This window comes from Pseudoliparis swirei, chromosome 7 (genome assembly GCF_029220125.1).
Source record: "Pseudoliparis swirei isolate HS2019 ecotype Mariana Trench chromosome 7, NWPU_hadal_v1, whole genome shotgun sequence".
Classification (NCBI taxonomy): domain Eukaryota; kingdom Metazoa; phylum Chordata; class Actinopteri; order Perciformes; family Liparidae; genus Pseudoliparis; species Pseudoliparis swirei.
In genome coordinates, this window is record NC_079394.1 from 10,872,340 (window position 1) to 10,885,230 (window position 12,891).

Below are 12,891 nucleotides of genomic sequence, written 5' to 3' on the forward strand. Positions count from 1 at the left end.
GACTCGTGTGAGCTATAGAGGGCATGTTGTGTTTTGTGTTTATGATCAAACAAAAAGACAAATGAAAAGTTGGAAGGTGTGCCAAGAGAGCCAGACTAACATTTAAGGTGAGCCTATAGCAACCTGCCACTAAGAATCACACTCCTCATTGGGATGAGATAATCACAAATTTAATTAAATTCCACCTAACCAATAATATTCATTCACCAAGAAAAAGTTATTTATAATGAAATAGCTAGGCTACAAAAACAATAGTTTCATATTTTGTAACAGGAATAATTGTATGTATTATTCAACTGGAATTTTAATTGCCAGCTTTTGGGGGAGTAAGGTTTATCAAAATGACATTTCCAACCAAACAAATCAGAAGTGGGGACACTTAATATAGTAAATATTCGAAATAAACAGTGAACATGTGAAACGTGCTTTAATTTAAAACCAATTGACTCTTGAATGCAAGGAGCAATACTACTGGGTTGAGTCTAACATCAGACTCTTCACACAGGCATTGATTCACATAAATACTTGTTTTTACCCCGAGAAAGCAAGATTTCTCTCAATAACTCTTAACTCTTGTTTGCCTCCCACGGTATCGATGCATCAGTGACATGTTATATGATTTATCTGCATGCCAAATCACAAGAAAGTTCTTTCATCATGCACTCTCAGGCCCACACGTGCATGTATTCACAGGAATAGACACATTAATAAATCTTAATCTCCTAATTGGCTTAAGAAAATTCATCAATTCTCATGTTGTATTGTTGATGGCAACATTGTAGACCATGGAAACTCATTACATCACTACCTCCCCCTCAGCAGCTACGTTCCATGTCACAGATCACATTTAATTTGATAAAGATGTCGCGATAGGAGCTGGTAATGCGGAGCAGCTGTCGGGGTGACTCCTCCCTGTCCTGCAGCGCCTTGACGTGCTGACGTCATAGAGCCCCACCCACCCGCCCAGCTGCACCGGCCCTGTCGGACCGGTTTCGCCTCCATCTCGGAAGGCGGTGGCGAGGCGTCGATACTGTTCATGATCTGAAGTCACGTCAGACAACGCAGGCCCAGTGTGTCCGGCAGTTATTAGGAAGCGTGCTAAAAATAGTCTGGTGAATTTTTTTTAAACAATAATTATGAGGGAAAAGGCTTAATGACTGAATTAAACTCTACTTTAGAAAAAAGGCTTTTATTTATTTTGACAATATACATTTTTGTATGGTGGTTGAGCAGTTAAATTATCTACAGAATAATACAAGAAGGAAATACTAGTGAAGGAGGAGAGGCAGAATTACTTTTAAAGAGTTTTTTTTTTATACCATAAAAAGCAATACATCTAAAAAAGCGAGTGTCACAGAGGTACAACAGAAAAACAGTAAAGATTAAAAAAAGACAGAAGTAGAGAACAGCAGCGATGTTCCAAGCAACATTCCATCATTCCTCAGTGGCCTTGTCTGATAATGATATCGGACATGTCATCAACCCTCACCAGCTCCAAATTCTGCGAAAGACAAAACAAGTATAAATAAACATGCATACTTTTGCATTTCCCCCCTAATATATGCCCACAGGTTTAAATAAGACCACTTCAATGACTCAAATGTTTGTAAGACGAAGCAAATTCTTCTACATTCTTAGTTTGAGGTATTTCATGTTATATCTACAGGATAATTAGACATTCAGAAGGCGATGAACACAACTATTCACAGTAGAATACATTAGTCGTGTTTTAACCATGCATATTATTTTCCGTCTTATCACAATTAGAGCATGATTGGAAGGAAAAAAAGATTGTCTTACGCATAGACTGGAGAGTTTTCTTTCTTACTGATAAACTTAGAGCACAAACAATTTCTCACCTTTTCGTTGGCGAGATGAAGCAGAGCAACAAAAGCCAGAGGCACCGACAGGTTCTGAGCCATCATGTTGGGCAATCTGGATCACCACAAAGAGAGAGAGAGAGAAAGGATGAAGACATACATACACAGTACATTTTTCCATTTCAGCAATCATGCTGTTCGAATGGTGCCTTAAATGAAATAGTACTTTTAAGTTCAGCTTCCAGCTGGTTTACAGTTGGGTTCAAATTATGTAGATGCACTAGGCTAAATCCACATAGAATTTTACTTTTCATTTTTCCAATTTGCAACAAGCGTTAGCACATTCCCCCTGTAACCTGTGCTTTTCTTTTCTCAGACGCCAAGAGATATTGACTGTGCATAACAGTGTTATGTGGTTATGAGATAACGACCATCAACCAATCAGATTGTTTGACTTGAACCACCAGTTTTATAATGATCAAACCAGTTGATGTAACCCTGCAGATGAAAATCATTTAGACACTGGAGAGACGGTTTAAATCTACACTTCTATGTCCAAGGAGAAGCCCCAATCAAAGGCATTGAAGAGCTGTACATATTTATGCACGCCTAGTTTTTGGTGAGCTATTCAGTCATTATTGTTCCTCATTAGTACCGGGCCATGACGGGCATAGTAGGTGACCTGCTAGTACCTTTGAAGCAGCGTCTGAGTGGTCTGACTGAAGACTTTCTCCCCACACACTTCTGGTTGCTCCACAGTATCCTCCTCCTGTTGGGAACAATAAGGCATAACTGATAATACAGAAGCACACAGATATATACACAGCTAAATCTGTATGAATGTCTACACGACCCCCCAAATGTGAGCAATGACTGAAGATTTGAGTTTCAAAAGAGGCAGACAGCCGGTCCATCAGTGGTACCTACCTCTGTGGGTTTCTCGGAGCTTTCGGTCAGAAGACTCCACATGTTGTTTTTGAGTCTCTTCATGTCCATCTTCTTTGCTGTTTTGGCATAATGTATCTCAATCTTATTGACCTACAAAAAAAAGTATTTTAACTGGTAGGAACAAATTAAGCTCTAGATCAGTCGAAATTCATGATTCGAAAATATTCTAAGAGAAGTGTTTGAGCAGAGGGATGCTACCTCTACACAGCAAAGACCTTGTGCTACTCACCCTGTATGGTTGAGGTACCAGATCGTCCTCCCCGTAGGTTGCGATACCCTCTTGAGCTTGTGAGGGCGCAGGTATACTGTCACTCGAAGGCTGTGTATCGTCTGAACCGGCAAACCCTTCGCCATCATCATCACTGTCGCCGCCCTGATGAGGAAGATGGCCAAAGACACAATTTGAGATGTGGTTCCCAATCAGTTTTATTCGCTCATGAGGATCCTCTATCTTTGGTTCCCGTTAGGACATTGGCAGGCCTCACATTTAGCCGATTCTACAGTCCCATGACAGCGTGGAAGAAAAGTCATTGTGACAATATTTATGATTATATCGATAATGGATATTGACCACGATTAACTTTTCATCGCCATCTGTGATTAAATCCTATATTTGGTCCAATCCCAATATGTGGGACAGGGGCTGATAAATAACAGAATTGATCAATTTAAACCACCGTACGCGCTATAGACTCTCCCTGCTCACCAGCTTTTAGTTTTAAGTTTAATATCAAGCAGCTGGACGAGAGTTATTTAAACAGATCAGATTGCTCCCCCAAAAACATCCTGTGCATCCACCAGGGCCATGCATGCTGTATACATCCTCATATCCTTTAGATGCCCATAATATTTTATATCACCTCACTGCTACTCCTTGGATTAAAAAAAAGACTATTAAAATACGGTAAAATCAAAAAGACAAAAACTAGTCAAAAGCCATATAACAAGATGGAGGTCAGACCTGAAGACCTGGACAGAAGTTGGCTGTGTCGTTGGCGTTGTTGTAGTCGTAGTCTCCAATACCTTCCCCGAGCTCTCCAGACAGCCGTTTCTGGCCTTCTTGACTTAACTAGAGTAAACAAAAAAGAAAATGTCCGTCAGTACACAAAACAAACGGATGGTATTCTTGTATTCACAGATAGGGCACAAATGGTGACTGTAGCATGTCTACAAAATGTTTGAAGTCAAATATTGTTCAAATGCTGATGTGTATGTGGATAGAGATTTCATACTTCAGACAACATCTAACTCATATCAGTGCTGAAGAGGATGTCTGTCGTGTGCATCTCTTGCTTCGACCTCTTCCACCCGCCCCGTCAGCCGAGGGGTGAAGGAGACTCACCGAGCTGGAGGGTTTGAGGCTGAGCTGGGACAACGTCTCTGGGGGAAACTGGAATTCTGCCGGCAGAGTAGTTTTCCTGTTGCTGGCACTGAGGGCAGACTTGCTGTTGGTGGTGGCAGCCTGCGGAGAGACAGCCGACAATGTGAGATTCACATCAGATACATTGAAGAGAGCTTTAGGTTTCCTACATCATTTCAAGCTCTTACTTTGACTGTATTGAGACAGTTTGGTTAAAATGTATTCTCAAAACCTCACAAGATGTCATTTCTTAGCTGCATATTGTATTTGTGGATTCTGATTACTAGAGCTGAAACTGTATTGCGTTTGCCAGTCTCCAGGTTTATGCCATGCCGGCTGTAGTTATACATTTACTGTACAGATAGGAGGGGTATGAATCTCCTGGCAAGATAACATATTTTTCCATATGTCGCACCTTTAATACTAAGTAATAAATGCCAGACAATATGTATTCCAGATGACACTCGTATATATTGTGTTTTGACAGAAGCAAAGAGGGTTCCTACCCGTGTGGTGCGGAAGTAGGTGTCAAAGTTGACATCCTCATTGAAGTCGATTTCAAAGGTCTTCTTGGGCTTCCTTTTACGCGTCTCCTTGTCTGGCAAATGGTCCACTGCAGGAGATTTAGTGCATGAAAACAGAGAAGAGGGATTATTGTTGTTGCACACATTCAGCAGAGGACAACCATTGAAAAGCATCTTGGCCGTTAAAGGGAAAACGTGAAAGTCCAATTTATTCCTGAACACACAAAAATAACCTGAATGTGTACATATATTATGCTGCAGTGTAACACAGCATCCCAATACAAAAATAATAAACAATTCTCCACATATTGACGGTACAATGAGAAGTCATTTAGTGTTAAAATGTTTTAGCACTAGGCTGTCGACATGTATCAATTACATGCAGAAATAATAATAATAATAATTAACATGTCTTGCTCAATTTATTTGACACCTTAAATGGCTCCAATTATGTGTTAAACCATCATTTTTACTCACACTTGTGCTTTGGCTTGAACTGCCAGTAGCCGGGTCCGACCCATGTGGCCATGGTCCTGGGGCTGAAGTAGGAATACTCCCTGGGCTGAGAGGACAGCTGCAGACACATCGTGGCGATGTCTCCTTCTCCAATGGGAATCACATCCCTGTACCACCATCACACCAGCGTGAGAAACCATTCAAACCAGCAAGCACAGACACAAATCAGCCTTCTGCTCATAAAGCCGTCAAGAGTTGGATTTCGACCCATTCAGCATGGCCTCATGAATTAAATAAAAACAATACCAGATAACAGGCAACGCAATTACTTAAATCTCATGAATACATTTCGAAACTTATGTAGACATTAAGCGGAGGCTATATAACCTAATGGAGGTTTAGCATCTTATCCTAACACAAGGAAAAGAGAAAGAGGGCAGAAAAAAGAGCCATGTATAGAAACTTGAGCATGAGGCGATAAAAAAATCTTTAAACAGAAAAAATAATGTAATCAGTAGGTCTGGTTAAAGGGCGAGTTCCTCCCAGCAGAAGACAAACATCACTATTCAATGACATTAAACAACCCACTATCTTACCTTCCTTTGCCGGAGCCAGAGGCCTCACAACCTTCCTTGGACTCCTTAGATCTCTCCTCACAGTCACCCCCTCCCTCCTCATAGTCAGCGTCAAAGTCAGGGCCGTCATCTTCTTCGGGCTCAGGCTCAGCGTTCACATCAAACACGTGTTCCCCCTGCTTAATCTTCTCCAAGAGCTGATTAATGGTCTGGAAGAAAATCAGACTAATATGAGTATACAGTCGTGGACCATAAGCTTGAATTGTCAGCACTTTAGTGTTTACAGCATGTTGACATGCACATTATGGCCGAAGATCCCAGGTGACGCATCCTTTGGTCTTTGTTGGCAAACTTCTTTTAGGTTAGCATGTCATTGTCCAAACAGTGGTGTCCCTGAGCCAAGAATCAACTGGGCACTACGGTTGTAGGCTGGAAATTAAGAAACAAGAAAAGGCAAAAATACCAAAATCCGTTCCTTTTTTGAGTGTAGAATAGGAGTGTCACGTTATCAAAAAGTCGAATGCAATTAGTTTCCAATTTGAATGCAACCCATATCATGTAGCGTAATGCCCCCAGTGTACTACCTCACATAGTAGCTATGCCTGCTCCATTATACAGTGTGTTCCTTAATTTACTGATAGATCAACAGGACATCAAAAGATAAGTGAATTCTCCCTCTGCTGGACAACAAGGGGAAACTACAAAAAGCCTGTCACACTTATAAACTGTACATGTTGAATTTAATAGGAACTTACAATTTGAATATTTTATTTTTATTCACCTGTTCCTCAAACCATAAACGAATACGCTGGAAATGCCTGAATGCGACATATTTCTTTTCTTTTCTGCTACTCATATAGAAACATATACATATATAAATCAATAAACTGGTAACGTAATGAGAATATGCAAAAGGATTGAACGTTTCTGTACCGTTGGCACAGTTTTTTCCACCTTCAAGATAGCAAACGCGTAAGAGCAATTGACGGTTTTATAACCAATAAATCTGAGAAATGGGAAAGAATTCCATCAGAGCAATTTATAATATTAAGTTTAGTGGGTAAATAGGTTCTCTGACCTGCTCCGGGTTCCAGCTCATGAAGGAAAAGTCCTGAAGTGAGGGGCAGATGGAGCTTTTCTCCTTGGAACGCTGCAGTCCGGCTGGAAAAAAACAAATCACAGAAAGATGCTCAGTATGAATCGCCTGAACACCAATAACAGAAATAGAAGCCGACAATTTTACATACTGATAAAAATCTAGACTTTATATAGCTAAAAATACATGTTTCTACAGATTATTGACTATCACTGATTCTTATCAGTTTATCACACCACATTGTGGCCCCTTCCCTGGTAATATGAAGGCGAGTCTAAAGACAAGGAGCCACTGTAAGACTATGCAGCGTTGCATTAGAAGACACGAAACTAGCAAAGTTAAGGAAAATACAGTTATTCAGTATTTAGCAGGTGTTTGACTCGCATCCTGTTGGGCTCCCATTTATTGCGTTGACTCCGGCTTCAAATTCCTTATTATCCAACTCTCTCAATAATGCCATTACTCCGAGACAAATTGGAATCACAACCCGTAAGCATTTGCTCACAAAAAGAGCGAGCAAGCACATCCAATCAAGCAACACTATCCAGCCGGTTGAAATAATTTGGGAATAAAGCAACATTTTCAAATGTCATCTGTTGGAGCCACAATGTAGTTGTTATGCTTTCTTATATCTTTGAGGGAAACACCGGGTGAATTGGGACATGCACTTACTACATTTGAACACAGGGTGGCTCAGTACCATTAAAGGGCATATAGGTGGGTGTCTGCTAATGAGAACAGGTCCAACATGCCCCCCCCCCCTAGTGGCTTCAAGACTTAAAGTGGAAAAGTGTTAGGGCCTCTACATCATCCAACCTGCAAGTGCTATCAATATGACAAACACGCCAATGTCACAGTGTTTAATGAATACCTCACAATTTATGTAAATTAAATTGAGGCCTGGTAAATAGTTTTTACCCATGAACGGGGAAGCAGGGACTCCCTGCGGAGGTGGAGGAGAGTATGAGGGTTTGGACTGCAGGAGGGTCATGTAGGAGGGAAACAGCAGCTCGCAGCGACTGTTCTCGCTGAAGAGAACCGACAGGAAGACTCCGGCCGTGCTGCTCTCGTCGAACGATGAGGCCATCCGCTGAAACATGGGGTCCACCTGGGTGGGGGAGAAGTTCACAGCCATTGATAACGGTGGCAAGGTCAAAAATACTTAATATACTGAAACAGACTTCAAAGTGAAATGTCCTTTATTTATGGTAATGTATTTTTGATATCTGAGCATGAGGATCAGTTGTGTATGGTAAAGGGGACTATCGGCTTTAGATAAACATCTCACAGCTTAAGATGATAGCTTGATGACCCGTGTCTAGTGTTTATCTCAATCAACTTAGAATTTAAGTCCTCAGAGGATACACGGCGATTGTTACATTTTAATTATTAAAAGATGTTCTGAAACTAACTGCAGGGTTGTTGCCTTGGCAAACATTTAAATGACCTTTGTACATGAGTGCATACACAACTTAGAAAGTATAGACCTCAGAATAATAAAAAATACTACCCAATCAGGAATGGGTTAATATTATTGTCAGTTTCACCCAGAAGAAAAACAGATATTGAAATAAAAAAAGTCAATCAGCTAATAAAATTAGAAAGTCTAAGAAGATCAAAAGTGGGATTGGAGTATCCCTTCATCTGCAGCACAACGAACTGTGCTGTAAAGATATACGCCATACCTCACACTTTCTTTCAGAATCTGCACTATTGATGTTGCTTAGGTTCCGCTCTACTGTCCTCTTCGGGGGTCTCTTTTTCTTCGGCTGCTTGGCAGTCACTTCACCATCATCTCCGTCCTCCTCATTCGGACCATGGTCTGTAAATGCACAAATAATGAGAGAAATGAAATGCAGAAAACTTTAAATGATGGAAGAATGTGGGTAGACCACTAATTACATTGTGTAGAACAAAGCTTCAAATGAAAATCCAACACCTAAAATAAATAAAATTGCACTGCTGAGACTCTCACCATCTCCTGGTTTGGTCTCAGCCCCCAGGCCTCCCAGCACCCTGTAGGCATCAGCATGAACAGCATCCACCCTCACCGCATAGATCTTTGTACTGGCATCCAAAGTGCCAGCTGCCACCTTTCAGAGGACAGAGACACACACAGAATAGTCAGCTCATGTCATTTTTGTTTTCAGTATATAGCCCAATATCACAAATGTGTCTGAAAGGGCAATGAAAACGGTAATATTGAATGACACACTGCTCGTATTTTTCTTCACTCTATTGATATTTTTTTCATAAATTGCAACAATCCCATAAGTTTTATTTTCAGCCGAGTGTCATTAGGTTAACAGCAGACTAATATTTTTTTTCTCCAGATAAAACACTGTGCTAGACAGCCTAATTTAAGACTTGAACTTCAGAATTTTAATGGATAACATAAAAACTTTTTATATATCGACCCAGATCATCTATCTAGAGCGCTGTTTCTTCTAAGGAAATCACAGACTTACAGAAAAAAAATCAATCCAAGATACGTTACAGATGTTTTGTACCGATGACTACAAAGTCTGTATGTGATAAATAAAATACTCAAACCTTGAAGTTTGTGACCTCAGAATCCTTCTGTTTGAGAATATCAGCCATGTAATCAATCAGATGAAGACCAAAAGCATTTTTGGTGGTGATTTTCTGCCAAAAAGGAAAAAAGAAATGAATCGTATTTTTGATTAGCTTTTTCCTTCAGGTCGTAAGACTCAGATAAATACACATATACACACAGTGTGCATGTTCTCACATTCTCTGTGGATAGTTTGATGCAGGTGGAGTAATGCTCTGAGATCTGTGCATTTGACAGCTTTGGTACAGAAGCCGGAGTCTCTGAGGCACTGCATACACATATAAAATGAACCGTTAGCAAGGCAGACAAATAATGGCTTAAAGTCATCATTTTAAATGTTTAATGTCTCTCAAACACAGTAAACTCGAGAAGACAGACTGTAATCAAACTTCTCTACACCTTACCTATGAGATGCAGAGTCATTAAAGGATGAGTCAGTGGCAGTTTGAAGGTCAATGACTCTTGACCGTCGACGCTGCCGTCGTTCCTGCTCATCGTCATTGCCGGGGAAGGCCGTCAGCAGTGGGGTGCTGCAGGATGCAGGGGACAGACCCTTGTTCTTCAAAGAGGATGACGTCCATCCTGGACGTATCCGGGAGACTGGTGTGGAGCCCGCACTCATCTAAGCCGGAGACAAAGAAACACAATCACAGTCTACATGCAGACATAGGTCAAAATGTTTTGTAAAAATAGCTAGGAGCTTGTTTCAATTTGATAAAAGCTACAAAATAAAGTAAATAGATACTGAACACATAACCAAAACTCATACTGAAAAGTACCTGCATCTCACTTGAACTGCATCATTTTGTTTCATGGAAAATATTAATTTAAACATACTTAAGTTGCTGAGTTGTAAAGTGAGGATTTTTCAAGGGCAATTTACAGTATTTTGAATGCGTGAAAAATGGCTTGCAGTGAAGAATACCAGTCAGTGATAGTATAAGTGGAGACCATCCTTGTTTTTTCTGTTTCTATTAATTGACACCCTACACTCCTCGTTGAGCATAGTTGACCATTTCATGTGAACACAAGGATGTTAGTGGAACATGCAAGTCTCATACAAGAGGATATAAGAATGGCAGATGTAAACAAAAGGCGCACCCTTTACTATACGTTACACCTTTAATAACAAAGATTAAATAGGTTTCAGTCTTCACTGGCGACCTTTAGGACACGAAACATCTGACCACTACTAACGTTAGTAGTATAGTAATCTATAACTTCTACAAATTATCTCTCCATAACAAATCACTTATGAAAATGTTGATACATTGGGGAAACAAGACAACAACATACTGTGAATCGTTTCCAATATATTTGTGTGGGTAATCATCACGAACAACAACAAACAAGTTGCCCCCAGCTCTATACATTGACACCTAGGCTAACATCACATTAGCATTAGCTAGCCGAGATGAACGTGTTTTCCTCATCATTGTTTAACCAGCTTACTGACACACAAAGTCTCAACCACAAAACTTAGTCCATTCAACGTACCTCGAAATGTCTAAAATCCAATCGGGTTTTCTCGTGGCTCGTTACAATTTATTCACGATAAACAGCGAACACAGCAACAGAGAAGTTAGTAGATTTTCTTCCAGTTCACCGTTTGAATTTTTGCGCCGAACGGTTTACGTAACACAACATACGTCATTACGTAAAACCCCGCCCACACCATTAATTTTCTTCTTCTTCTCTTTAGGCTTTATGGCCAATGCCATTCAACGAAACATGCATTACCGCCACCTACTGTATTGGGGTGTGGACTAGAGCTATCTATCGCTTTAAAAATAAATCCATCCAATAAAACTTAATACATCGAATCAATAAATAGATCTAACAACTTAATACATGGATACATTGAATCAACAAATACATCCAATACAACTTAATACATCAAATCCAAAAATGCATCCAACAACTTAATACATTGAATCAAAAAAATACATAGAATAAAACGTAATACATTGAATCAACAAATACATCTTATACAATTTAATACATAAAATAAAACTAAATATATCTTAATACAACAAAATAAAACTTAAACTCTAAACAAACCCACATTTTAAATAATTCATTTTAAAGTGAATCAAATAAATTTAATTCAAAAGATTGAAAAAAAGTGCTTATCTGGTTTATGGATTACTTTTCGCACCTATAACACCTCATACTCACAGGGACCTACTTTTGAAGATTTCTCACCTAAGATGGCTGAGGGGGACTTACCCTTAAAGACTCGCCCAGTGGACCAGAGGATCTTTGGGAAACAACAAAATAAGTTGTCAGAATTATGCAGATGACGCAGAACATTGCATCACCATATCACCAGGGGACTATTTTTTTAAAACAAGCACAAAGTGAGTACATTGAATGATCTACAATTGTTTTTTCAAGGAGGAAACATTTGAAATCAGCGCTCTGCTTAGATGGACAATGTTAGAAACAGAGACAAAGACAGGAATCTTTATATTTTATTTTATTTGATTGCATATATTGTAAACATGCTTGCTGCTGCTACAAATGAATGTGCCCCAGGGGATGAATAAAGTATCTAATCTAATTACTGCAGGAGGCCTTCCACCTCCTGCCTGCTGCTGGTATCAAGCCCATGAACACACAGTCACCACGGACACACTTTCATTGTACAGAACACAGTTTACTGTAACATGATTAACATGACAGCTGACCCGGTCTGATATTTACATTACCATTTCGTTTTCACAACTCATGAGCACATGAAGGATTAGGCTGCAGTCTTTCCCCTAACATTATATGAGGGGCCCACGACGGCATGTTCATTTCTGTCCCTCCATGGTCGCGCATTTCAAAACGAGACACAGCCGGCCATACTGTCAGAACTGTCCTCGAAATATGAGGAATTTGGTGTCTCGTACCCAGCAATGAGCCTGCTGGCATCCATTGCCCCGACAGACAGCAGTGTACACTGTGAGAGGGACTTCTCAATCATGAACAGGGTAACACATACTGTTCACAATGGGATTTGCTGCTTTAAGCTATTACTTTTAAAGCCTAACAGTTAATGTAATTGTAGGACAAGACAAACATCCGCAACAGGCTGCAAGAAGACCATCTTGCAGGCTGCCTGAGGGTCTCGATAAATGGGCCAGACGTTTTTGACTTCGCATGTCGAGAGGCTCTGGAAATGTTCTTGCAAAAGCCCCGAAAATATACACTGCAGCGACAAAACCTGCACACTTGGTGGTTGTCATTAAAATAAATGATCAACATGTTTCCTTTAAGTGTTTGTAATGAAAACATATCAGCGCTGCAAAATACTTCTCGTGGCCCTAACTATCGCCAGGAAAACTTTACTCATGAACTGGAAATCAAGGAATAACCCACATATCACCCACTGGAGAAATGTAATGACTGAATATATTTCAATGCAAAAACTTACTTCATCTATCATTTACAACACAACAGAACACCACTACATCTGGTCATCATTCACTATGTTTTACAAACTTGACACCACCCATCTTATTGATTAATTAATGATAATTGTTATTTTTT

At 40.0% G+C, this 12,891-nt stretch overlaps 1 protein-coding gene across 2 annotated transcripts; it reads right to left on the bottom strand.

Annotated features, from left to right (window-relative positions):
* Positions 1-1,183: 1,183 nt before the first annotated feature.
* ncaph (non-SMC condensin I complex, subunit H) lies at positions 1,184-10,936 on the bottom strand. 2 transcript variants are annotated; one of them, XM_056419244.1, is made up of 18 exons: positions 10,852-10,936; positions 9,759-9,976; positions 9,532-9,622; positions 9,333-9,425; positions 8,755-8,872; positions 8,465-8,601; positions 7,698-7,887; positions 6,762-6,844; positions 5,705-5,880; positions 5,130-5,275; positions 4,635-4,741; positions 4,111-4,230; positions 3,730-3,837; positions 2,998-3,141; positions 2,748-2,858; positions 2,513-2,589; positions 1,860-1,935; positions 1,184-1,501 (listed from the first exon to the last, which is right to left on the bottom strand). In XM_056419244.1, exons 2-18 carry the CDS (start codon positions 9,974-9,976, stop codon positions 1,442-1,444), a joined length of 2,055 nt encoding a protein of 684 aa, XP_056275219.1. In that variant the 5' UTR covers positions 10,852-10,936; the 3' UTR covers positions 1,184-1,441. The 2 variants fall into 2 exon arrangements, with proteins under 2 accessions (XP_056275219.1, XP_056275217.1); XM_056419242.1 differs by having other exon boundaries at positions 5,705-5,892.
* Positions 10,937-12,891: the final 1,955 nt, after the last annotated feature.